Genomic DNA, 26,886 nt, shown 5'->3' on the forward strand with positions numbered 1-26,886 from the left:
ATATACTGCTCCTTTTATTCTTGCTTCTGGACATCCTGGGCTTGAAATAAAGATACTGCACTACTGTACTCTATACAGTACTGTACAGTAAAGTACACAAAAGCACAACCACTTGTAGAGGAAGCACACATGACAGTGTACTCCAGATATGTGAACTAACTTATGTGACTGGACATGCTAACCCATGTTCGCATCTTTGAAAGTTCGCAACTTGAAGGTTTGTATGTAGGGAACTTACTGTACGTGATTGTGATGATAGTTTCATGAGCATACAGTCGGTCCTCCATATCTGCAGGTTCTGTATCAGCAGATTCAACCAACAGAGGATCAAAAACGTTGGGAAAAAGAAAAAAGTTCCAGAAAGTGCCAAACACCAAAACTTGAATTTGCGATGCTTTAGCAGCTATTTACATAGCATTTACATTGTATTTACAATTATTTATATAGCATTTACATTGTATTAGGTATTATAAGTAATCTAGAGATGATTTAAAGTATACGAGAGGGGAGACCTCAAGATGGTGGAGGAGTAAGACGTGGAGATCACCTTCCTCCCCACACATACATCAGAAATACATCTACATGTGGAACAACTCCTACAGAACACCTACTGAATGCTGGCAGAAGACCTCACACTTCCCAAAAGGCAAGAAATTCCCCACATACCTGGGTAAGGAAAAAGAGAAAAGGAAAAACAGAGACAAAAGAATAGGGACGGGACCTGCACCTCTGGGAGGGAGCTGTGAAGCAGGAAAATTTTCCACACACTCGGAAGCCCCTTCGCTGGTGGAGACGGGGGGTGGGTGGGGGGAAACTTTGGAGCCACAGAGGAGAGTGCAGCAACAGGGATGCAGAGGGCAAAGTGGAGAGATTTCTGCACAGAGGATCAGTGCCGACCAGTATTCACCAGCCTGAGAGGCTTGTCTGCTCACCCACCGGAGTGGGTGGGGGCTGGGAGCTGAGACTCAGGCTTCAGAGGTCAGATCCCAGGGACAGAACTGGCGTTGGCTGTGTGAACACAGCCGGAAGGGGGCTAGTGCACCACAGCTAGCCAGGAGGGAGTCGGGGGAAAAGTCTGGAACTGCCAAAGAGGCCAAGAGACCATTGTTTCGGGGTGCACGAGGAGAGGGATTCAGAGCACTGCCTAAGGGAGCTCCAGAGACAGGCATGAGCTGTGGCTATCAGCGCGGACCCCAGAGATGGACATGAAATGCTAAGGCAGCTGCTGTAGCCACCGAGAAGCCTGTGTGCAAGCACAGGTCACTATCCACACCTCCCCTCCTGGGACCCTGTGCAGCCTGCCACTGCCAGGGTCCCATGATCCAGGGACAACTTCACCAGGAGAACACACGGTGTGCCTCAGGCTGTTGCAACGTCATGCTGGCCTCTGCCGCTGCAGGTTCGCCCCGCATTCCATACCCCTCCCTTCCCCTGGCCTGAGTGAGCCAGAGCCCCCTAATCAGCTGCTACTTTAACCCCATCCTGTCTGGATGGGGAACAGATGCCATCAGGCGACCTTCACAGAGGCAGGGCCAAATCCAAAGCTGAACCCCAGGAGCTGTCTGAACAAAGAAGAGAAAGGGAAATTTCTCCCATCAGCCTCAGGAGCAGCGGATTAAATCTCAACAATCAACTTGAGGTACCCTGCATCTCTGGAATACCTGCATAGAAAATGAATCATCCCAAAATTGAGGTGGTGGACTATGGGAGCAACTGTAGACTTGAGGTTTGCTTTCTGCATCTCATTTGTTTCTGGTTTTATGTTTATCTTAGTTTAGTATTTAGAGCTTATCATCATTGGTAGATTTATTTATTGATTTGGTTTCTCTCATCCTTTTTCTTTAATATATAGAGATATATATTTTTTTCCTTTTTCTCTTTTTGTGAGTGTTTATGTATATGCTTCTTTGTGTGATTTTGTCTGTATAGCTTTGCTTTTACATTTGTCCTAGGGTTCTGTCTGTCCGTTTTTTTTGTTTGTTTGTTTTTAGTATGGTTTTTAGAGCTTGTTATAATTGGTGGATTTGTTTTTTGGTTTCGTTGCTCTCTTCTTTCTTTCTTACTTTTTTTTCTTTTTTTAATTTAATTTTTTTATTTTTAATAATTAAAAAAAATTTATTTTAATAACTTTCTTTCCTTCCTTCCTTCCTCCCTTCCTTCGTCACTTCTTTCCTTCCTTCCTTCCTTCCTTTTCTTTCTTTCTCCCTTTTCTTCTGAGCTGTGTGGCTGACAGGGTCTTCGTGCTCTGGCCGGGTGTCAGGCCTCTGCCTCTGAGGTGGGAGAGCTGAATTCGGGACACTGGTCCACCAGAGACCTCCCGGCTCTATGTAATATCAAATGGTGAAAGCTCTCCCAGAGATCTCCAACTCAACGCTAAGACCCAGGTCCACTCAATGACCAGCAGGCTACAGTGCTGGACACCCTATGCCAAACAACTACCAAGACAGGAACACAACCCCACCCATTAGCAGAGAGGCTGCCTAAAATCATAATAAGGTCACAGACACCCCAAAACACACCACCGGACGTGGTCCTGCCCACCAGAAAAACAAGATCCAGACTCATCCACCAAAACACAGGCACCAGTCCCCTCCACCAGGAAGCCTACATAACCCACTGAACCAACCTTAGCTACTGGGGGCAGACACCAAAAACAATGGGAACTATGAGCCTGCAGACTGCATAAAGGAGACCCCAAACACAGTAAGTTAAGCAAAATGAGAAGACAGAGAAACACACAGCAGATGAAGGAGCAAGGTAAAAACCCACCAGACTAAACAAATGAAGAGGAAATAGGCAGTCTACCTGAAAAAGAATTCAGAGTTATGATAGTAAAGATGATCCAAAATCTTGAAAATAGAATAGAGAAAATATAAGAAACGTTTAGCAATGACCTAGAAGAACTAAAGAGCCAACAAACGATGATGAACAACACAATAAATGAAGTTAAAAATTCTCTAGAAGGAATCAATAGAATAACTGAGGCAGAAGAACGGATAAGTGACCGGGAAGATAAAATAGTGGAAATAACTACCGCAGAGCAGAATAAAGAAAAAAGAATGAAAAGAATTGAGGACAGTCACAGAGACCTCTGGGACAACATTAAAAACACCAACCTTCGAATTATAGGGGTCCCAGAAGAAGAAGAGAAAAAGAAAGGGGCTGAAAATATTTTAAGAGATTATAGTTGAAAACTTCCCTAATATGGGAAAGGAAATAATCAAGTCCAGGAAACACAGAGAGTCCCATACAGAATAAATCCAAGGAAAAATACGCCAAGACACATACTAATTAAACTATCAAAACTTAAATACAAAGAAAAAATATTAAAAGCAGCAAGGGAAACACAACAAATAATATACAAGGGAATCCCTATAAGGTTAACAGCTGATCTTTCAGAAGAAACTCTGCAATCCAGAAGGGACTGGCAGGACATAATTTAAAGTGATGAAAGGGAAGAACCAACAACGAATATTACCCAGCAAGGAGCTCATTCAGATTTGACGGAGAAATTAAAACCTTTAGAGACAAGCAAAAGCTAAGAGAATTCAGCACCACCAAACCAGCTTTACAACAAATGCTAAAGGAACTTCTCTAGGCAGGAAACACAAGAGAAGGAAAAGACTTACAACAACACACCCAAAACAATTAAAAAATGGTACTAGGAACATACATATCGATAACTACCTTACATGTAAATGGAATAAATGCTCCAACCAAAAGACATAGACTGGCTGAATGGATACAAAAACAAGACCCGTATATATGCTGTCTACAAGAGACCCACTTCAGACCTAGGGACCCATACAGACTGAAAGTGAGTGGATGGAAAAAGATATTCCATGCAAATGGAAATCAAAAGAAAGCTGGAGTAGCAATTCTCATATCAGACAAAATAGACTTTAAAATAAAGACTATTACAAGAGACAAAGAAGGACACTACATAATGATCAAGGGATCAATCCAAGAAGAAGATATAACAATTGTAAATATTTAGGCAACCAACATAGGAGCACCTCAATACATAAGGCAAATGATAACAGCCATAGAAAGGGAAATCGACAGTAACACAATCATAGTAGGGGACTTTAACACCCCGCTTTCACCAATGGACAGATCATCCAAAATGAAAATAAATAAGGAAACACAAGCTTTAAATGATACATTAAACAAGATGGACTTAATTGATATTAATAGGACATTCCATCCAAAAACAACAGAATACACTTTCTTCTCAAGGGCTCATGGAACATTCTCCAGGATTGATCATATCTTGGGTCACAAATCAAGCCTTGTTAAATTTAAGAAAATTGAAATCGTATCAAGTATCTTTTCCGACCACAATGCTATGAGACTAGATATCAATTACCGGAAAAAATCTGTAAAAAATACAAACACATGGAGGCTAAACAATACATTACTAAGTAACCAAGAGATCACTGAATAAATCAAAGAGGAAATCAAGAAATAACTAGAAACAAATGACAATGAAAACGTGACGACTTCAAACCTATGGGATGCAGCAAAAGCAGTTCTAAGAGGGAAGTTTACAGCAATACAGTCCTACCTGAAGAAACAAGAAACATCTCAAATGAACAACCTAAACTTACACCTAAAGCAATCAGAGAGAGAAGAACAAAAAAACCCCAAAGTTAGCAGAAGGAAGGAACATAAAGATCATATCAGAAATAAATGAAAAAAAATGAAGGCAACAGTAGCAAAGATCAATAAAACTAAAAGCTGGTTCTTTGAGAAGATAAACAAAATTGATAAACCATTAGCCAGACTCATCAAGAAAAAAAGGGGGAAGGCTCAAATCAACAAAATTAGTAATGAAAAAGGAGAAGTAACAACTGACACTCCAGAAATACAAAGGGTCATGAGAGATTACAACAAACAACTATATGCCAATAAAATGGACAATCTGGAAGAAATGGACAAATTCTTAGAAAAGCACAGCCATCCCAGACTGAACCAGGAAGAAATAGAAAATATAAACAGACCAATCACAAGCACTGAAATTGAGACTGTGATTAAAAATCTTCCAACAAACAAAAGCCCAGGACTAGATGGCTTCACAGGCAAATTCTGTCCAACATTTAGAGAAGAGCTAACACCTATCCTTCTCAAACTCTTCCAAATATAGCAGAGGGAGAAACTCTCCCAAACTCATTCTATGAGGCCACCATCACCCTGATACCAAAACCAGACAAAGATGTCACAAAGAAAGAAAACTACAGGCCAATATCACTGATGAACATAGATGCAAAAATCCTCAACCAAATACTAGCAAACAGAATCCAACAGCACATTAAAAGGATCGTACACCATGATCCAGTGGGATTCATCCCAGGAATGCAAGGATTCTTCAATATACGCAAATCAATCAATGTGATAAACCATATTAACAAATTGAAGGAGAAAACCATATGATCATATCAATAGATGCAGAAAAAGCTTTTGACAAAATTCAACACTGATTTATGATAAAAACCCTCCAGAAAGTAGGCATACAGGGAGTTTACTTCAACATAATAAAGGCCATATGTGACAAAGCCACAGCCAACATTGTTCTCAATGGTGAAAAACTGAAACCATTTCCACTAAGATCAGGAACAAGACAAGGTTTTCCACTCTCACCGCTATTATTCAACATAGTTTTGGAATTTTTAGGCACCGCAATCAGAGAAGAAAAAGAAATAAAAGCAATCCAAATCGGAAAAGAAGAAGTAAAGCTGTCACTGTTTGCAGATGACATGATACTATACATAGAGAATCCTAAATATGCTACCAGAATACTAGAGCTAATCAATGAATTTGGTAAAGTAGCAGGATAAAAAATTAATGCACAGAAATCTCTTGCATTCCTATACACTAATGATGAAATATCTGAAAGAGAAATTAAGGAAACACTCCCATTTACCACTGCAACGAAAAGAATAAAATACCTAGGGATAAACTGACCTAAGGAGACAAAAAACCTGTATGCAGAAAACTATAAAACACTGATGAAAGAAATTAAAGATGATACAAACAGATGGAGAGATATACTATGTTCTTGGATTGGAAGAATCAACATTGTGAAAATGACTCTACTACCCAAAGCAATCTACAGATTCAATGCAATCCCTATCAAACTACCACTGGCATTTTTCACAGAACTAGAATAAAAAATTTCCCAATTTGTATGGAAACACAGAAGACCCCGAATAGCCAAAGCAATTTTGAGAAAGAAAAACGGAGCTGGAGGAATCAGGCTCCCTGACTTCAGACTGTACTACAAAGCTATGGTAATCAACACAGTATGGTACTGGCACAAAAACAGAAATATAGATCAATGGAACAGGATAGGAAGCCCAGAGATAAACCCATGCACATATGGTCACTTTATTTTTGATAAAGGAAGCAAGAATATACAATGGAGAAAAGACAGCCTCTTCAATAAGTGGTGCTGGGAAAACTGGACAGCTACATGTAAAAGAATGAAATTAGAACACTGCATAACACCATACACAAAAATAAACTCAAAATGGATTAAAGACGTAAATGTGAGGCCAGACACTATAAAACTCTTAGGGGAAATGTAGGCAAAACACTCTATGACCTAAATCACAGCAAGGTCCTTCTTGACCCACCTCCTAGAGAAATGGAAATAAAAACAAAAATAAACAAATGGGACCTAATGAAACTTAAAATCTTTTTTTTTGCACAGCAAAGGAAACCATAAAGAAGACAAAAAGACAACCCTCAGAATGGGAGAAAATATTTGCAAATGAAGCAACTGACCAATGATTAATCTCCAAAATTTACAAGCATCTCATGCAGCTCAGTATCAAAAAAAAAACAACAACCGAATCCCAAAAATGGGCAGAAGACCTAAATAGACATTTCTCCAAAGAAGATATACAGATTGCCAACAAACACATGAAAGGATGCTCAACATCACTAATCATTAGAGAAATGCAAATCAAAACTACAATGAGGTATCACCTCACACCAGTCAGAATGACCATCATCAAAAAATCTACAAACAATAAATGCTGGAGGGGGTGTGGAGAAAAGGGAGCCCTCTTGCACTGTTGGTGGGAATATAAATTGATACAGCCACTATGGAGAACAGTATGGAGGTTCTTTAAAAAAGTGAAAATAGAACTACCATACGACCCAGCAATCCTACTACTGGGCATGTACCCTGAGAAAACCATAATTCAAAAAGAGTCATGTAGCACAGTGTTCATTTCAGTTCTATTTACAATAGCCAGCACATGGAAACAACGTAAGTGTCCATCAACAGACAAACGGATAAAGAAGATGTGGCACATATATACAATGGAACATTACTCGCCATAAAAAGAAACGAAATTGAGTTATTTCTAGTGATGTGGATGGGCCTAGAGTCTGTCATACAGAGTGAAGTAAGTCAGAAAGAGAAAAACTAATAACTGTATGCTAACACATATATATGGAATCTAAAAAAAAAAAAACGTTCTGGAGAACCTAGGGGCAGGGCAGGAATAAAGACACAGACATAGAGAATGGACTTGAGGACATGGGTAGTGGGAAGCGTAAGCTGGGACAAAGTGAGAGAGTGGCATGGACATATATACAGTACCAGATGCACAATAGATAGCTAGTGGGAAGCAGCGCATAGCACAGGGAGATCAGCTCGGTGTTTTGTGACCACCTAGAGGGGTGGGATAGGGAGGATGGGAGGGAGATTCAAGAGGGAGGAGATATGGACATATATGTATATGTATAGCTGATTTACTTTGTTATAAAGCAGAAACTAACACACCATTGTAAAGCGATTATACTCCAATAAAAATGTTTAAAAAAAAGAAATTAAAACTGAGAAAAATTTAAAACATTCATTTAAAAATAAGTTAATTACATTTTAACATAAATTTTTGTTAATGAAAACTAAGTAAACTTTCCAAAACAAACAAAGAAAAATAAATGAAGTATTTGAGAGAATGTGCATAGGTTATATACAAATACTACACCATTTTATATAAGGGAATTGAACATCTTTGGAGTTTGGTATCCACAGAGACTGTGGAACCAATCTCCTGCAGATACAGAGGGACAACTGAATGCATATGTCCAAACGTATCAAGTTGTACACTGTAAATACATGCAGTTTACTTCATATTAATTTTACCTCAATCAAGCTGTCTCAAAAAATAAAATTTCTTGCTCAATATTTCCAACTCTTTGAACATTACAAGCAAATGAGGAACATGAGTTGTTGTTAATTCATTATTATTAGGTAGTAATAATGGGTTTAAGGGACACAATATTGTATTTCCCCCTAAAATATACTCAAGTACTAACCCCCACTACCTAGGAATGTGATCTTATTTGGAAACAGGGACTTTGCAAGCACAATCAAGTTAAGATGAGGTCATACTGGATCAGGGTGGGCCTCGAATCTAGTGCTTGGTATCCCCTAAGAGGAGAGGATGCATGGACAGACACACAGAGAGAATAACGCCATGTGTAGATAGAGGCAGAGACTGGAGTGATGTAGCTACTCTAATCCCAGTAACACCAAGGATTGTTGAGAGCTACTAGAAGCTGGGAAGAGGCAAGGAAGGATTCTTCTCTAGAACTTTCAGAGGGTACATGGCCCTGCTGACACCTTGATTTCAGACTTCTGGCCTGTAAAACTGTGAGAGAATACATTTTTGTTGTTTTGAAATTACCAGAAGTGATAATTTGTTACATCAGCCCTTGGAAACTAATACATACAGCAACATGCTTTTATTAGCTAGTCTACTCTAATTTTAAACAAAGTTGATTATAATACCAGAGGAAATATACATGATATCTGTATTATAGAACCAGATGTCTGATTATTTCATGTCTGATGAAACTTTGTATTTTATAAAGTGAATCCCCCTTTGTTCTGTCCTTGTTTCTCTCCTATCTCCAGTAGCCACATGTGTTACCATCATGTCTTTATATTAATATGAACACAGTGATTATCAAAGAATTGTCTGTGGATGCTTGGTGATCCCTGAGACACTTCCAGGGAGTCTGTGAGGTCAAAACTGTTCTCAGTTTTGATTTTTTCACTGTGTTGATTTTTTGATTTTTTCACTGTGTTGACATTTGTCATTTGTCAGTGATAGTACAAAAGCAATGGTAGATAAAACTGCTGACATCTTAGCACAAATCAAGATAGTACCACCAACTGCACTAGTAGACGTTTTATTCTTCATCTGCATGTACTGGCAGAAAACAAAAAAAAAAAGTTTCACTTTGGAATCACCTTGATGAAGCAGCAGTATTATTAATTTTATTAAATCTTCATCCTTGGGTGTACGTGTCTTTTTAACAGCCTGTGTGATGATACGGGGAGTACAAATAATGTCTTTCTGTTACATAGAAAAGTCCAAAAAAAAAAAAAAAGCACTTGTGTGGTTGAGTTTTGAACTGAACTAGCAGCTTTTTTCATGAACACCATTTTTATTTGACAGACAGACTCTGGTTATTCAAATTATTCAGACTTGGGTACTTAGCAGACATGCCCCTCTATGCCCAGAGGTTTTCCTTTTGTGACAGAAATCTTAAGAGATTGTGTTTCCTTTACTGAGAATGACATTTCCTGTAAAATCTTAAACACAGGTAAATCTCAGGGAGTTACAGGGATTTGCTGAAGGACACATACCATAAAGTAGCAGACATGGGCTTAGAAACCAGGCCCCCTTACTTCCAGCCTGCTACTCTTCCCATTTCACTAAATGAGACAGGTGGCTTTTCATATTTCATGCATCCTCTCCTTGAGACAGAATTAATGCTGCAAGAGAAAGAAATGCCAGGTGGAAAAACTGACAAGTCAGATATTACACAGGCACTTAATTTTTATTTTGTAATTTTCACAATCTGAGCAACCAAGTAGAATACATAAAGAAGACACTAAAATGTGGCATAATAAAATTCATTTGACCAGAAATACGGGCTTCCATGTTTTTGTCTCCAGCTCAGGTTTTTTTTTTTTCATTTTTAATGTCAACTGTTCTCTGAGTCCAGCGCTCACTTTGGCAAAAACTACATTTAGTTGCAAATTGAGACACGGTGCATAGCTGCTATGGTTAAGGAATTCAGAATCTTATCCAATATAAGGCCTTGAGGGCAGAAAGAAATGCTGAGTGAAAAACATTTAAATGTTGCCATGTCCGTATGAGTGCCTGAAATAAATATTAACTGTTATTTCTGCAAACTTTCCCTCTGTTTTATGTACTTCATTTCCCCCACTTTTGAGTCTACAGTGTATTTCAGCAACATTATGGGTTTCTACTCATGATGAGTGTTCTCAGCGTGGGCTGGGTCAGTGTTTGTAGCTCAGCTGGCTGGTGCCAGAGTGGAGGGCACATCTGATTTGATTCCACCCCAGGCACTGAAGGATTTTGAAGATTTTCCTCCTAATATTTGGCTTTACTTGATAATCCCAGAGCATGCTGGGAAATCTCAGCAAGAGGAAAAATTTAGTAACCACAGGGAGGCCTGCTTGCAGGGTTGTGGGTAAGTATGAAAGCTTATGAGTATGACTGTTAATGACTTGTATGTTCTGCTTTTCACAAGATTTTCTTTCAACAAAAAGTGTGTAGGCTTGTGAGGACAGACAGCTTTTAGAAAACTCAGCCGTCCCCAGAAAGACAAATGCATGATTGAGTCATTTCCCAAGAGAGAAGCCACTAGTCAGCCAGGTATGTGGAACCATGTGGTTCAGAATTTAGAATTTCAAAAGCAGGAGCGGGCAAAGGGTTGCATAGGATTTTAGCCTCACGTTTTCATCATCATTTTTCTTTCTTATTTTTGAGTACTGAAATTGCCCTTGGCATATGCAGAATAAGAGACATGCTATCTACCTCTAGTCAACGTTGGGGAAAGTGTTCAATTCAGAAATAGACTTTGTAGCCAAGAAGGTGATCAAATCTCAGAGGCTTGAAGAGTTTTTCTGTGTGTGTGCAAACCAGTTTCTCATGTATCTTCTTTTTGATTCTGTTTTCCCCCTTTTTGTTGTTGTTGTTTGTTTATATACAGTCACTAAGACTCTCTGTCTTGGAAATGTTTAACAATAGGCTAGATATTTATTTGGTCTGGGTGCTCCAGATGTGAGCTGGCCCAGAGGAGGTGGTGGTGGAGATGGAGCCTTTGCACTATGCACTGGGAGTGGGCAGATTTCACTGACTGGGTTACAAGGCTCTGAAGCATTCTGTACTTAAAACTAGCTTTTCCGAGCATGCAGAGGCATGTGACAGTGGCTGATCTTGACATAGAGGGAATCTAGCCAGAGGTGTCTGTGTACAGCATGTCCCAAAGTACAAGGAAGCTTGCCTCATGACCCTGTACCTATAGGGCTAACCTAACATGACAGCTAGGATGACTCTGGTCTTCTATATGCTGGAGACAACTTCACCTTCATTTAATTGAATACAGCTTACTTTATTAGGTTCCTACTAAGAAAAATGCATGAGATTTGAACATAATTAATTCTTGTGACTTACTACCCTCACTTTATTTATTTATTTATTTTTAAAAATTTATTTATCTATTTATTTATTTATGGCTGCGTTGGGTCTTCGTTGCTGCGCGCGGGCTTTCTCTAGTTGCGGCGAGCAGGGGCTACTCTTCGTTGCAGTGTGCGGGCTTCTCATTGCGGTGGCTTCTCTTTGTTGCGGAGCACAGGCTCTAGGTGCGCGGGCTTCAGTAGTTGTAGCACACAGGCTCTAGAGCGCAGGCTCAGTAGTTGTGGTGCACGGGCTTAGTTGCTCCGTGGCATGTGGGATCTTCCCAGACCAGGGCTCGAACCCGTGTCCCCTGCATTGGCAGGCGGATTCTCAACCACTGCACCACCAGAGAAGCCCTACCCTCACTTTAAATTGTAGGAAACAGAAGATTAGAGAGAATAAGTGGCTTATCCAAGTTCATACAATTGGTTCTTCTCACCACATGTCTTCATTGTGATAAAAGAGACAACTTTCCTTTCTGTGACAAAAATACAGTCTCCTGCTCACATTAGTGAGTCTATGATTTAAAAAAAAAAAAAAGACTTTATTTTTCTAGATTGCTTTTAAATTCACAGAAAAATTGAGAAAAGGGTACAGAGGTTGCCCATATATTACCTGCCTCCCTGACCCCCACCCATTGTCAACATCCCTCTCCGGATTGGTATATTTGTTAAAGTCAATAAGCCTACATTGACACATCATTATCACTCAAAGTCCATAGTTTACAGTAGGGTTCACTCTTGGTGTTGTACATTCTATGGGTTTGGACAAATGTATAATAATCTGTGTCCATTATTATGGTATCATATATAGCATTTTCACTGCCCTAAAAATCCTCTGTAATCTGCCTATTCACCTCTCCACACTGCCCTTCCTGCAACCCCTGGCAATGACTGATCTTTTTACTGTCTCCATAGTTTTGCCTTTGTCAGAATGCCATATAGTTGGAATCACATGGTATATAGCCTTTTCAGATTGGCTACATCCACTTAGTAATATGCATTTAAGACTCCTCCATGTCTTTTAATGGCTTGTTAGCTCATTTCTGTTTAGCACCAAAAAATATTCTACTGTCTGGATGTACCACAGTTTATTTACCAGTTTACCTACTGAAGAATGTCTTGGTTGCTTCCAAGTTTTGGCAGCTATGAATAAAGCTGCTATAAAAACCTAACTGCATTCCTCAAATTTTGCTATGTAACGTTTTTATTATTGTTCTAAATTTTTAGAATGATTTCTCCATTCATCCATGAATTATTTAGAAGCATATTTTTAACTTTCTAAATACATGGACTTTAAAAAAATCTTTCTATCATTGATTTCTAATTTAATATTATTAGATTAAATTAGAATTTAATGCAGAGAATGAAGATTATGATAGGATTCTTCAAAATTTATTGAGATTTTCCTTATATGGTCAGTTTTTATAGATAGTCCATGCATACTTCAATAGAATGTTTACTCTCTATGTTCCGTAAATATGTATTAATATAGGGATTATTTGTTTTTCAAATATTCTATTACTCTTTCTTTGCTTTCTTGATCTCTAAATTGCTGAGAGGTGTGTTAAAATCTTTTACTATGATGGTTGATATGTCAATTTCTCCTTTTCACTCTGTAACTTTTCGTTGTACATATTTGAAGGTATTTTATTGTGTGCATACGGGTTTAGAATTTTTATATCTTTCTGGAAAATTAACTTTTATTAATACATAAAAGCCTTCTTTATTAACAATGATTTTTACCCTTAAAGCTTATTTTTTGTCTGATATTATTTTAATTATACCATATTTCTTTTGGTTAGTACATGCATAATATGTAATTTTTCTATACTTTTAATCCTCTGTGTTTTTTTGCTTTAGATGTTCCTTTTGTAAATTTTGTTTTTTGATGTGACTATTTAAAAAAAATATGGTTTGACATTCTTTGTCTTAGTTGGACAGTTGAGTCTATTTACATATATTTGGATCTTCTTCTTCCACCTTCTTTTTAAATTTTGTTTGACCAGACTCCTTTTGTGCAGTAAGTAGGTTGAGCTTTCCCCACTAAGGTAACGAAATTATCAAGTGTTTTTTGAGCACAGTTTAATACACATACCTATGCCTATTAAATACATACCCCTCTAAGAAGTAGGTTATTTTTACCTTTATTTTACATCCAAGGAAACTGAGCCAGAATGGTTAATTACCTGGCTCTAGGTCACAAAGCATTTGTGTGGCAAAGATTAGATTTGAACCAAGATCTTCTGGAATTGGAGTCCAAGTCCCTTATCTTTTCATGCTTCCATCTTGTCCTCAGGATAGAGTCATCTCCAGTGGAACTGAAGATAAGAAGATCAAAGGAAGAAGAGGACTTCAGGAAAAGCCAGTAAGGAGTGCTGAGGTCAGAACTTTTATTGTCTTTAAAAAAGGATTGATTAGAGTTTTGAAAGTAAACAACTTTTTGCTTTGTCCTTGTTTCTTTGATGGAATTTACTCATCAGAAAGTGAAGATGTTTGCTACAATATAAGCAGCATTTAAACACATAGTCATTTTTTTATTAGTCATGGTATTTCACCCATGATGAAATGAAAGTTTCATAAAACCATAATTTGGAACAGAAATGGATGGTGATTTTGTCAGTTTTCTTGATAAGTAGAGAGATATGAGGAATATTATTGAACAAGGCTGACAATGAGAAGACCTAAGCCCATGTTCATTTCAGTGATTCACAAAAGAGATCAAAGTAAAATTTCTCTCTGTTTAAAGTATTCTGTTTTATTGTTTAAAAATTCACTTGGCAAGAATTTCTTGAGAATTTTTCTCAGGGTCACTGAAGCTAGTTTTGGTAATAAGTTTAGGCTTTGAAGGCAAGCAGTGATTTGGTTGAAAGAAAATTTGATCATTAATTGTCTAAAAGTATAGAAATTGTGTGATTAAGGGGTAGGGAGGCAACTACAACTATTTTGGGGGGACTGAAGACTATAAATTTAAACAGTCTGATTTTGTTTATGGATTCTATGAAATTTCAAGGTAATCATTTCTTCTGCCTTAGGTCACAGCAGCAGCTTTGTACATCTAGTGCTATGTCCCCTTGTCTAAATTGTAACCCCTTTATAGTGATGTGGAGCTTCTGATAAGAGCTCTAAGTAGCTTGAATATACAGTGAGAATCACATTGAAGCTGGCTTCAGAACCCTAGTTTTGTAGGTCTAGGTGACTAACATCTTTGATAAAGTAAGCTGAAAAATCCATTTTCAAATGAAATGTACTTATTTTAAAAGTAAAATACCTCTTAAGTGAGCAGAATCTGCAGTTCTAGATCTTTTAAAAAATTTTTATTATTTATTTAATTGAAGTCTAGTTGATTTACAATGTTGTGTTAGTTTCAGGTATACAACAAAGTGATTCAGTTATACGTACATACATATCTATTTTTTCAGATTCTTTTCCCTTATAGGTTATTATAAAATATTGAGTATAGTTCCCTGTGCTATACAGTAGGTCCTCATTGGTTATTTATTTTGTATATAGTAGTGTGTATATTGCAGTTCTAGGTCTTAAATGAAATTTGGGCATAAACAAAGGCTGAGTGTCACTTTGATTCACTGATAATCTACGTTACCAAAACAGGATGCTGATTGTTGATGTTCCTTTTCTTCTATTGTAGGATCACCTCTACTTTGTGTTAGTATGGGAAGAGTCTGTGAGATGTATCAATAGTTAAAAGATATTGCAGTAGGCTTTTAACTGTCTCCTCTCTTTTATTCTTGTTCTGTACAATTTTACACACATATTGCCATTGGAATAATTTTTTTAAGCTGGTTGAATCTTATGGATAAAGTGCTAACTCTATAACTTGGACTAAAAGCTATTCCCAGTCCAGTCCAATCCCAACCTGCATTCTGTTCTCAACTCCAATCCTCCATCACCACCTCCACACACACACACAGACACACACACACACGGAGTTCTAACCACTTGGTATTTGTTCTTACTTTCTTTGCACATGCTATTCACACTGCCTAAAATGCTCTTGACTCTCTTCTCTACCATTATAATCTCAAGACCCTGATTAAATATCACTTCCTCTTTGAAGCCATACAGAACCTACTTCCTATAGTTGTTTCTTCCTCTGTGCTTTCAAAGCACATTATAAATTCATCATTTTATGGAATTTACCAATCGTATTCTAGTAAGCCATAAACTATAAGATGTTGCAGTACAGTGAAAGCCGCAAAGAGTAGCTGCATAAAGATTAACTTTCCTCTTCTAGTTTACTACCATGCTTTTGTCATTTCCCACCTTGCTCCTAATTAGTTCTGGGGTGGAAAAAGAATAAAATTGCTGCTGGTGGGACTTAGACTTAAGTAAGTAATGGAGAAGATAAAGAGGACTAGTAGTAAGAAATGACAGCAAGGAGACAGGGAGATTCTGTGACCCTAAGGTGGTCTATATGGGCCTGCTGTTCTCAAGTAGCCATCTGTATCTAGGGGATGCACAGAAAACAGGCGTATGTGAATCTAAGATTACCTGTATAAAAAGCATATTCTGCTTAAGTCTAAGAAAAACCAGGATTAGATTAAACATGTGAAAAAAAGAATAACCTTCTCCAAGTGTTAATATTTCTGTAAAACTCACGTTAATCATATATCCTATTTGAATGTAACAGAAACACAAGTAAATGTTTATGCTGAAGTAATGTAAAAAATAGTTCAGTTTTTACTTAAAATTTGGAAAAGTGTAATAATCTGCTAACCACAGTTTTAGAAAGATGAGCTATTCAAGGCTATAGACTAGTCTGGTAATAATAGTAACGGTTGCCATTTATTCAGTGCCTATTAAATCCCAAGCACGGTGAGGAATGCCTCATAACTATATTTTATTTTATATATTTTATTTTATTTAATCCATGCAAAGCTAGGTACAAGCACCCTCATTTTTTAGAACAGACAACTGATGCCCCAAGAGGTCAGATAACTTGCTCAGTGTCACACAGTGTGTGGAGAGAGTCTGAGTTAGAATTCCAGTCTTTCTGCCTCCAAAGCACATGCTCTTTCTGTCATACCAGGTTGCCTCACAGAGTAACTTCTGAGGATGAACATCTAGGAAGAAATAAAGAGCTTCTCAAAAATCAGATCTGCAAACTAATACCTACAACTCAACAGTAAATGAGTCTACTAGATAAGAAAAATGTATTTAAGAAATCAATTTGGTGTCCCTAAAAACATGCCTACCGCATGCCACACAATGACTACAAAAACACTCAAAATAACTGATCAGATATAGTTATCTCCTGAAGGTTTTCCACCACTGTCTAGCCCAACATGAGGCCCTCTGACATTGGGCCAGGGGCACCATGTAAAAGTTGTGACCTACAACCCGGTCTGTCCATGGCCCTGTTCCACACTTCAGTCTTCTCTCTGCTTCTCTTGGCTTCCTGTTTTCTGACCCTGTGTCTGGTCACAGCATTCCATGCTGTCTTCTTCACTTTACTCTCTGCCTTACACAGGGTTCTATCCCTTCTGGGTATAGTCTTGGTGATTCCGTTGACATTGGCCTACCTCTAGGTTCGCAATGCAGACTATGGCCTTAACAGATACTCCTGCTATGATGTTTATCCAAGAGTAGTTTGAAGACCACTTCTGTCAAGATTATATTGGGAGGGAAGCTTGTGAAATATCTGAGTTGCCTGAATTAGGACCTCTGGGGAGTGGGGCCCTGCAATCTGCACTTTAACAAGCTTTCTCTGTGATTTCTTTTGTGACCAGTGTTTTATAGGTACTGTTCTAGGTTTGATGTGATCCCTAGGCATCCCTATCCTTTCTGTCATCCTCTGCAATGACTCCCCTATATGTGAGGGCTCCCTGGCCTGACCTGACTCTGTGCCATGAGTGTGGTTAACTGTGGGTTGTTTATATTGCTTGGGCCTTTTAGAAAATCCTATCCTTAGAGTGACTGCCTGCCCTTTGCAATCACAAATGTAATTTTCCCTTTACTTCATACGTAACCTAAGTTTCCCCAAAGCCTCATCTGTTTATGGGTACAAATAAAGCCACTTAATGTTTATAACCCAAATTTCACTGACTCATGCCCATACAGACATAATACAAGACCTTAATTTCCTGCAGAATTTTCCCTCAGTGTTTCCAGGAAGTTTTGGGACGGGCCTCCCAGGTGTCCTCAACGCTGCTTCTTTGTGCCGTGCTGCTGGTTGATGTGTGTCACTTTTGGAGTCACTAGGCTATGCCTCTCCATGAATCCAAGGCTGGTGGCCTCCCTGCAGGTGTTGATCTCCATGACCAGGACTAGATGCTCTCTCTCTGTACTTTCAGAGCTGCAAACCCTTGAGGAGCCGGGGGTGATGCTTTGTTTCCAGGCATCCTGACTGGGTTGGAGCCAGTCTGTGCTTGGCATAGAAGTGAGAGGATGCTGTTTGCTCTGACTCTGTGTTGTATTTTTTTCCACCCAAGCAACACTATTACCCTCCTGGGTCTCCAAAGTCCTTCTCATTCAATTTCCATGTGCAGCTCCTCTCTCCAACACCCCAAACACTAGTCTATATTTCCAGTCCGCTCACTTCCTTGGATGCCCACAAATAAACCATATTCCCCGAACAAAACCACTGTGAAAAATCTACTCCTTATAGACCTCTTCACCAGTTCATCACAAATGCTCAGCCATATCTAAATCTCTGAAGCTCATTTTAAACTTAGGTGGGGACTCTTCCCCTACCCAACACACATCTTAACATCTGTTAAGTTCCTGACTCCAATGATCCCAGTTTTAGAGCTACTACAGAGAGACCCTTGAGAAGAGATTGAAACAAACTTTAGAACATAGGATAAGCTGTCAGAGTGAGAGAATGCAACAGTACAGATACTGGAAAATTATTTATTTTTTGTTTCAAAGAGGACGTCTGATAAATTTAAGTTGTAGAATATGAAAGAAAAGAGAGAAGCAGAGAATGGAGCTGCATGCGGGATTCAGCATCGAAATGAAACACAGTCTCCCCTACTTTCCTCCTCCTTTACCACACAGGGCCAGCTGTCACCGAAAGCTGTTTCCAAACCAATTACAATTCCTTTACCAGAAAGGAGGATAAAATCTTAACAAAGGAACAGATGATTGGATGCTATTGGTTCTTCTGACTCTGGAACTGCTTTAGAAAGGAAGTTGAATCTTTGCAGAATTATTATTATCAGTCATTCTTTATTGCTTCAGCTTTCTTTGTTGCATTCTAACACACAAAGTAATGAAAACATATAATAAAGAGAATAAAACATGTAATGCATCACTGTGCAGATATTGCAATCATAGCAAATCCAATGTAAATGCCCTATAGGGAATACTTGAGCCTTCCAATACATTGGTAACAGTTTGCATGATACTACATCACGTTATTTATCTACTAAATTTGTCATGCTTTGCTCTGCTAAATATCATGCCAGCATCAACCCCAAATAGCACTAGGACTCTTTTCCATTTTCCACATGGAAGTATATTTCTTTGCTGTCACTGGTTTTAATGTTTGCAAAGAGTAGCTCCAGCTCCTGAATAATTAATGCATAATGATTACTAAGCTACGGGTAGTTTACTATTCTAGCCCCTCTGGTCTTTGCAAAGTTGCTTGCTTTAATATGCACTTCAAATTGGAACCAAGAGGTAGTAAAAGTCATTAAGACGTCATGGAGCTCAGTCAGTAATGATTTACAGAGTTTGGACGCATCCTGGGTTTTTCATTCATGGCTCTCAAGCCCCATCTGCTGCTTGTGTTCTTACTTGGTATCCTGTTTGCAAATGCTTCTCTGATGGAGGGTTTCTGTTCCATTTACACTTAAAAGAATCGACACTCAAGAGTTCAGGTCAAGTACACATTTCCTCTGTGGTGTTGCCAACACTGGAAGATCATTGGCAATGACTAAATACACTAGGAATATTTCTGCCAAATATATACATGTCAAGCAACTTCATGATCTCATATGGTATGGACACTTAGTAAATATTAAATAATTATAATAAGAATTACAAGAGTGATTCATCCAAAGCACTGTAGAAGAGACTTTTTAAAAGCTAGCTGGGAGGGTTTTAAAGAGGAGCAAGAATGTTCTCATGGTGAGAGTGGGAGAGTACTAACGTTAAGACTGACACTGCTATTTGCTGCTTGTGGTTTCTTCTTAAGGACATTCCTACAGATTAACTCAGACTTTCGTGATTCCCATGCTCTGTAAGCTGTGTTATCCCAAAAGACAGAGATGGTCATTTTAGGGGCCTTGCCTGTGAGCTGGAATGATCAAATGTGCCAGGGATATCTAAGGAGAAGTTGTGAGTGACTGTGGCAGGGCAAATTCCCCTTGGGTGGGCATTAGAATGAGAACTAGTTGCCTCTAGAAAGTCAGTGACTCAAATTTTATTTTCCCTGGTACCTGGTCTGGGGCTGAACATACAATATACAATAGAAAATTGGTCAAGATATTTGTGGGATGGTGCTAAATAGAAGAATATATTGTAAACACCATTCCACACTAACCAAATTGAGGTTTCGGTTTTATATATATATATGTATATATAAGTAAAAATATAAATATAAATATCTATCGATCGATCAATAGATATCTTGGTTGCTCAATGTTTTCCTCCCATGGAATATTATGCCATTTACCTTTTTTTTGGAGTCCCTCAAATATCTCCATTAAATACAATTTTTAAAAAACATTTTAGAAATAAATATATAAATGCTTTGAGTCTGGTTTTGTAGAATGAAAAAAGGATCTGAGTTTGCTTATGGTAGGAGATGTTAATTCTTTGAGATGGTTCAGAAAAGGTCTTTGACTAAGTGAACCCTGGTGACCTCCATGTTAGCATAAGTCTAAAAGTCAAACTTGCTATTTCGTCCTCCAGCAGACCAAGCCTTACGTACTGTAATTGGTGCTTTGCCCTTTCCAGCTCTTAGATTGTTGCTAGGCCTGGCACTGGGTTAAATGGAAGGGACCCTTGTCGTTGGTGGAGTAAATGGAAGGGAGGTTAAAGGTGTGCATTGCTCCATGCCTGCGAATGGTTTGCTAATGAATCATTTGTCAGAGAGGAGTGAGGGGGAAGAGAAATAGCTGCAAAATGACCCGAGAAGCCCCACAATATAGTGTATGATTAAATAATGGACCGAGTATCACAATCTCTGAGTACTTTAGAGAAATAGAAGGCATTGACCACAAGTCAGTATCACATTCTGTGACAGATTCCCCACAGAGGACTCCCACTGAGTCAGGTTCTTCCACAGTTTATGGTGTGCGGTGAGTCCATTGGGTGTATTGTTAGTTTAATGGGTTGGTTGCTGATTGCCATAATGAGGGAGTGGGGGTGAGAGGAGTCAGGGAATTTCAGGGGAGACCACAAAAATACTTTGGTTCAGTCCTCGGGGCTCTCCCTACCCCATTGCCCTCTCCCTCCACGTGTCAGGGCCCTATCTTCCTTTCCAGGTGTTTGTGGTTACTTGTGTGAGTGACCCAAGCCATCGAAGGGGAGGGGGGGGTGACTGTCCACATGAAATGGGTTTAAGGGAATGGAGAAGCGAGTTTAACTCCTGCTTGTCAGGCAGTGGGGAGCACCCAGACTGCTGTGGCCTGAGTGCTGTCGCTGCCATCATGAAGCTCCCGGGGGCAAAGCTGGGCAGCCTCTCAATGGCCCTCCATTCCCACCCATGAGATCTCGCCTCACTCCTTCCCAGCCATGAAATTGTTTCCTGGACGGAATGACATAGGGGACCAAAGATCCTCTATTTTTCCTTATTTGTACCATCTGGTACCTGCATTTCAACTTGTCAAACAGGAGAAAAATAGTTGACTCCTTTCTTCTCTCTCCTCTGCTTTAATACTCCTAAGGTGATTCATAGTGCCTTGCTTGAGTCAGGAGAGACACCCTGTGGAAACTTTGAAGAAATTCTGGGGAAGGGGAGAGCTGATGTGGGAAGGGGATTGAACACAGTTAAAACTTTAAAAATATCCTGCCATATTTATTATTAGATATGCAGATAACCTCCTAAAGTGTGTGTGACCTTGGGTAAATAATTTACCCTCCTCTCTGTACCTTCATGTTTTCATTTATAATGGGTATAACAATTGCATCTAATTCCTAAGGTTGTCAGTATTGAAAGTATATACATATATACTTCAATATAGTACTGGGCATGTCACATAAAGATATGCTCCATGTGAAGGAGTCAGCCACCCTTACCACTTTGGAAGGCTGGAAAGCTACTATCACTTCCCAAAGCTCCTAGTCATAGTCTGGGATTGGGTCACGTTCCGAGCATCCCTGGCATGAGATACAGGGAAACAGGTTTGGGCTTTAAAGTCAGAGAACCTCGATTTGAATCCTGGCTGAACCTCTTATTTGACCCTAAGCCAATTACCCAATGTGTTAGTTTCCTGCGCTATAACAAATTACCATAAGCTCTGTGGCTCAAAACAACAGAGGTTTATTTTTCTATAGTTCTGTGGGCTAGAAGTCCAAAATCAGTTCCGCTGGCTCCAAATCAAGGTGTCAACAGGGCTGCACTCCCCTGGGAGCTCTAGGGAATTCTGTTCCTTGCCTCTTCTGCTTCCGGCGGCTGCTGGTATTTCTTGGTTTGTGGCTACATCACTCCAATTTCTGCCTCTGTAGTCACACTGCTTCCTCGTGTGTGTGTGTGTGTGTGTGTGTGTGTGTGTGTGTGTGTGTGTGTGTGAAATCTCCCTCTGCTTCCCTCTTATGAGGACCCTTGTGATTACATTTAGGGGCCACTGGATAATCTCTTCATCTCAAAATCCTTAATTTAGTCGTATCTGCAAAGATCCTCTTTCCTTATAGGGTAATGTTTATAGGTTCCAGGGATTAGGAATTAATATCTTTGGAAGGTTATTATTCTGCCTACCACTCCGGACTTCTTTTAGTCCATTATTTCACTTGTAAAATGGGAATAATAGTACCAAATCCACAGGTTACTGTGAGGTTTAATTCAATGTGTTATACAATAGGTAATAAGAAAGATCTTCAAAATTCCATTTAGACCAGTATAGCTGCAGTGTGCACCCTGCTGTCCTGTGGCAAGATGCAGCATGCAGCCTCTGTTTTCTGAAATGGGGTTAGGATAGTCGGAAGTGGAAAATCATAAGAAGTCATTAGTTTTTGTTCAGGTCCAATATTACAGGCCTACTCTTTGCTGGACACTCTTCTGAGGACTGAAATTACAAGGATAAAGCCTGGATCTTGAGGAATTCCATTCCTGATCTATTCTCTTTGGGGTGCACAGGCATATGCAATGTGAATCCACTGCATTAGGTGTCCTGCTAGGATGAGCCGAGAGCGCTGTGATACAGAGTGGCCGTGGAGTTGGCCAGGGAGGGCTTCGCATCTGCGTGGGTGGTGACATTGGGAAAACTCATTTTGCCTGTGGATCTGGCCCTTCTCAGTTTCTTCGTAGTTACAAGTTAAACAGGTCATTTCTATGCCCTGTGGCTCCTGAATTTTGGAGTGGAGTAGATGATGATGCTGTGGAATGAGAATAAAAATGTGAATAAAGACATGGATTTTACTGCTTGATTCTTCTCCAAAGCTTGCAGGTCACAGAGAGTTGTATCAGGGAGATGCTTTTCAATTTAGCACAGAGCCCAGGAGGGCTCTTAGTCCTTTTCTCCCACTTCCCAATTTAAGCATGACTGAATCTTTAATAATCAAACCAAATAAATGATGAAATGCCCAGTGACAGCTGGTGGGTTTGATGGAGCTGTCCCTGGAAATAGATTTGTAATTCTGTCGTGTTGATGGGAAAGGAGATGTTGATCAGTATGTTCCCAGTTCATTATCATGTTCATGAGGGCTGCTGCCTCATGATTTCCTGTCAGATCCCTTGTTCAGTCTGCAATGGAGGTAGACCTGGGAATGTGTCATTCTCATCTATTGGGAATAGATGTTGTTTTCTCCCAAATTGTTTCAGCCCTCTAAGTAATTATTATATGAGAGCTAACAATTATAGTTCCAGTTTTAGAGAAGCTGATAAATTATGGGGATCCTATTTGGAGAGATAGGGCATATTTATCAAAATATAACAATTCCCAGTAGCATATTCCAAAGCAGCAAATGAGTGGCTCAAACAAGGAGTTTTGGAAGAGGGTGGTGTTTGGGGAAGACTCCACTGAAGAGGTGGGTCCAGAGCTGAGCTTGTGCATGTTGGCAGTTAGGAGGAACTTGGAAAGGGTTTCCCAGGGACACAGAAAGAGTGGAACTAGTGAGGGACAGAGGCAGGAATGTGCTAATGTGCCTTTAGGACAAGATTTGTATCCATGTGGATAAAGTAGTATGATTAGAGCCATATGATTGTAAAATAAAAGTCTTAATAGGGAGGTTCAGTCCAGATTCACTCATCCAACATTCATTTATTCATTCATCAGCTGCTTATTGAGAGTATACTGTGTACTAGCCTTGACCCCGAAGTAATGTATTTTGTATGTTACAGTATTGGTAATGAGAAACTAAGAAGATTTTTGAGCATTGGAGAAAAGTAAAATCATGGAGTAAACTAAAAATGATGATCTGAGAAGATTCATTGAGCTGCCTTGTACAGAATGGATTAGAATGGGAGATACTGAAAATAGAGAGATGAGTTAGGGAACCATTGCAGGTGAAGGACTTTGATAAGCGAGGCAGCAGAAGGAATGAATACAAGAGATGTTATTGGGGGAAAGTGGCTGTTCTTTTGTGTTTCCATAGTACTTTGTAGAATGTGTTGTTTGCTTACATGTCTATTTCCCCACTAGACTGAGCATCTCAAAGACAAAGGCCATTTACTCTTGTGTCTCTACAACCCCAAGAAATGTGCCTGGCACACAGTAAGTTCTCAAAAAACATTTGTTGACTTTCTGATGATTAAAAATGGATTGAATGTGAGAAATGAGAGAAAAGAAGAGTCAGAAAAGACTCAAGTTCTTAGAACAGGGGAGGGTTATTCATTATCAGCAGGAAAGAAGATGGTCACAGCAGAGCTGCTACTTCGAGAAGATGTTCTCCTCTCATTGATCAGGCATTTGTGACGTTGAGGTGAAAATGAGACATTAAGACTGATTTACGTTTCTAGGTTACATTTTAGGAAGAGAAACAAAGGGGCATGGCATCTAAGAGAGTGATTCAGAATCTTGGAGAGGAGGGAGACAGTGAGTATAGTTTGAAAAAACCTATTCTTTACTCTCACACAAATCTGATTTTATACTTGGGAAAAATACAAATCATAGAAAGGGACTTAAATATTTGCTTATCAACAGGGGAATGAATTTTAAAAGATTAATATACTTTGATAAAAAGTCTAACCAGAGATCTTTTCTAACACCCTTAAAACCATACCTTACATATCTGGACAATTGTCTCAGAAGACAGGCTCGGCAGGCAGGCAAAGAAGGAATCTTTCATCCCATTTTTAAAGTCTTATATACCAGAAACTCGGAATAAATTTATGCCCATTGTAAATAATTCAATCACACAATTCAAACAATGCAGAAATGTTTGCCCCAGAGAGCAGAAAGTTAAAGTCCCCTTCACAGACATCCATATCATTTTCATTATAGGCAACCATTGATAGAAGTCTGGTTTGATTTCTTTCATATATTTTAATCTATGCACATATAACACATACAGAGATTTTTAAAAAACACATAAGTGAGATCATACTATACATATTTGTTTTGGGGTACCTTTTTTTCTTTAACATCTATGATCTTGCCATGTCCATATATGTAAATCAGCCTCATGCTTTTAATGGTTACATGTTATTCCATTGTAATAATAAGAGTTAACATTATTTAACTATTTGCTGTATGTCAAGAACTGTGTTAAGCACTTAATACTATTATCTCATTAATACTTATGCCAATCCTAAGGGATGGGTACTTTTATAATCCCCATTTTGGTGATGAGAAAACGGAGGCACTAAGAGATTAGGTAAGTTTCCCAATAACACAAAGATAGCAAGTGTCAGAGACAAAATTTTATTCCAGGTAACCTGATTTTAGAGTCCTTATTCTATACTGCCCTCCTATGGATCTACTATAATTTATTTTTTTTAAAAAAAATCACCATTAATGGACTCTTACTATGTTTTCAGTTCTTCAATTCATTCATTTATTTATTGAGCAAGTGTGCCTACCATCTACCACCCACTGTTCTAGGTACTGGGGATTCAACAGTGAACAAACTAGACAAAAATTCCTGCCCTTATGGAGTCTACTGGTGAAGATAGACAAGATAAATAAATAAAGTATGTAATATTATAGATAAATAAAAAGGATAGCAGTGAAAAGAGATAGGACCTGTTGGGGGTTGAGAATTTTAGATACAGTGTTCAGATGAGGCCTTTTTGAGAAAGTAACATTCGAGCAAACCCCTGAAGGAGGCAGAAGCACCAGCTTTGTCAATATCTGGGAGAAGGCTATTGCACAGCTAACTCTCCTAGATACTTGTAGATATTGAATTATCAAATGTCTCCTCCTTAGTAATTGCAGAGATCAGAGAATTATTGCTTTGTGGTCTGGTTACTCCTCAAGAGATGTTGCTGAATTATAAATATCAGAGAGCAACAGAAGAAGGAGCCAAGTTGTTTTGCTTTTACATCAAGCCACTCTGGGAGGGATGACTTCACTCCTAGATCATATGGTGACACCACTTTGACAAATATGTTCTCTCCACCAACCATTTCTTTCTGACTCTTGGGAGCCTGGATGGTTATCTGTTTTGACAGAGATGATGTTGGCCAAAAATCTTTCTGAAATAGAAGAGTCTCTTCTAGGTAGGATTTTAAAATTTTAAATGGAGGTGGAGGAAAGAGCTCTGTGTTGGATAGCCACTGGGAGGAAGTCAAGATTTTTTTTTTTTCATTTTTGTACTCTTTAAACAGCCTGGGCTGCTTTTATTCATTCTTCTTTATAGTGTCCTAGGCAGGTGTAACTGCCACATAGCAAAAGATGGACTTAACAGGGTGCAGTCATAAAATAACTTTGTTTCCTCCTGTGGCCCTTCAGACCAACTCATTGTGCTTGCTTAAGTCTAATAGATTTTTCTAGTAACTCTTAGATTATCAAAAGTCCTCAGTCACTTCAAGTCATAAGAATAATCTCAGTTCAGCAATTTAAAGGTGCAGCCCAGTTTAATAATAAAAACTCTGAACTTCATTTGAAGTTTGAGATTTTCCTCTCCCCCAACTTAATACTGCTGCTTTGGGATGGGAAGCTAAGGAGAGGAGAGGAGAGCATATCAACTTCTATATTTTCCACTTTGTGCTTAATCTTCACACACCCGCTTCATTCTATCCCATTTAGTCTCCTCCAGAATTGAAGTTGGGGGCAGAAAAAAGAAGCAAGGGATAGGAAAGT

At 38.9% G+C, this 26,886-nt stretch overlaps 1 protein-coding gene across 1 annotated transcript in view; it reads left to right on the forward strand.

Moving 5' to 3' along the window:
• The window catches only part of LOC309615803 (uncharacterized protein), a gene marked incomplete at its 5' end in the record, with an annotated part of 103,290 nt that overhangs the window by 22,048 nt on the left and 54,356 nt on the right, over window positions 1–26,886 (forward strand). Inside the window, 2 exons of the mRNA XM_082365779.1 lie at window positions 13,815–13,898; window positions 24,286–24,357. Of these exons, the coding sequence (XP_082221905.1) occupies window positions 13,815–13,898; window positions 24,286–24,357 (156 nt within the window). The remainder of the gene's footprint in view (window positions 1–13,814; window positions 13,899–24,285; window positions 24,358–26,886) is intronic.

The sequence above is a fragment of the Balaenoptera borealis genome, assembly GCF_965194805.1.
Source record: "Balaenoptera borealis genome assembly, chromosome: 18".
Classification (NCBI taxonomy): domain Eukaryota; kingdom Metazoa; phylum Chordata; class Mammalia; order Artiodactyla; family Balaenopteridae; genus Balaenoptera; species Balaenoptera borealis.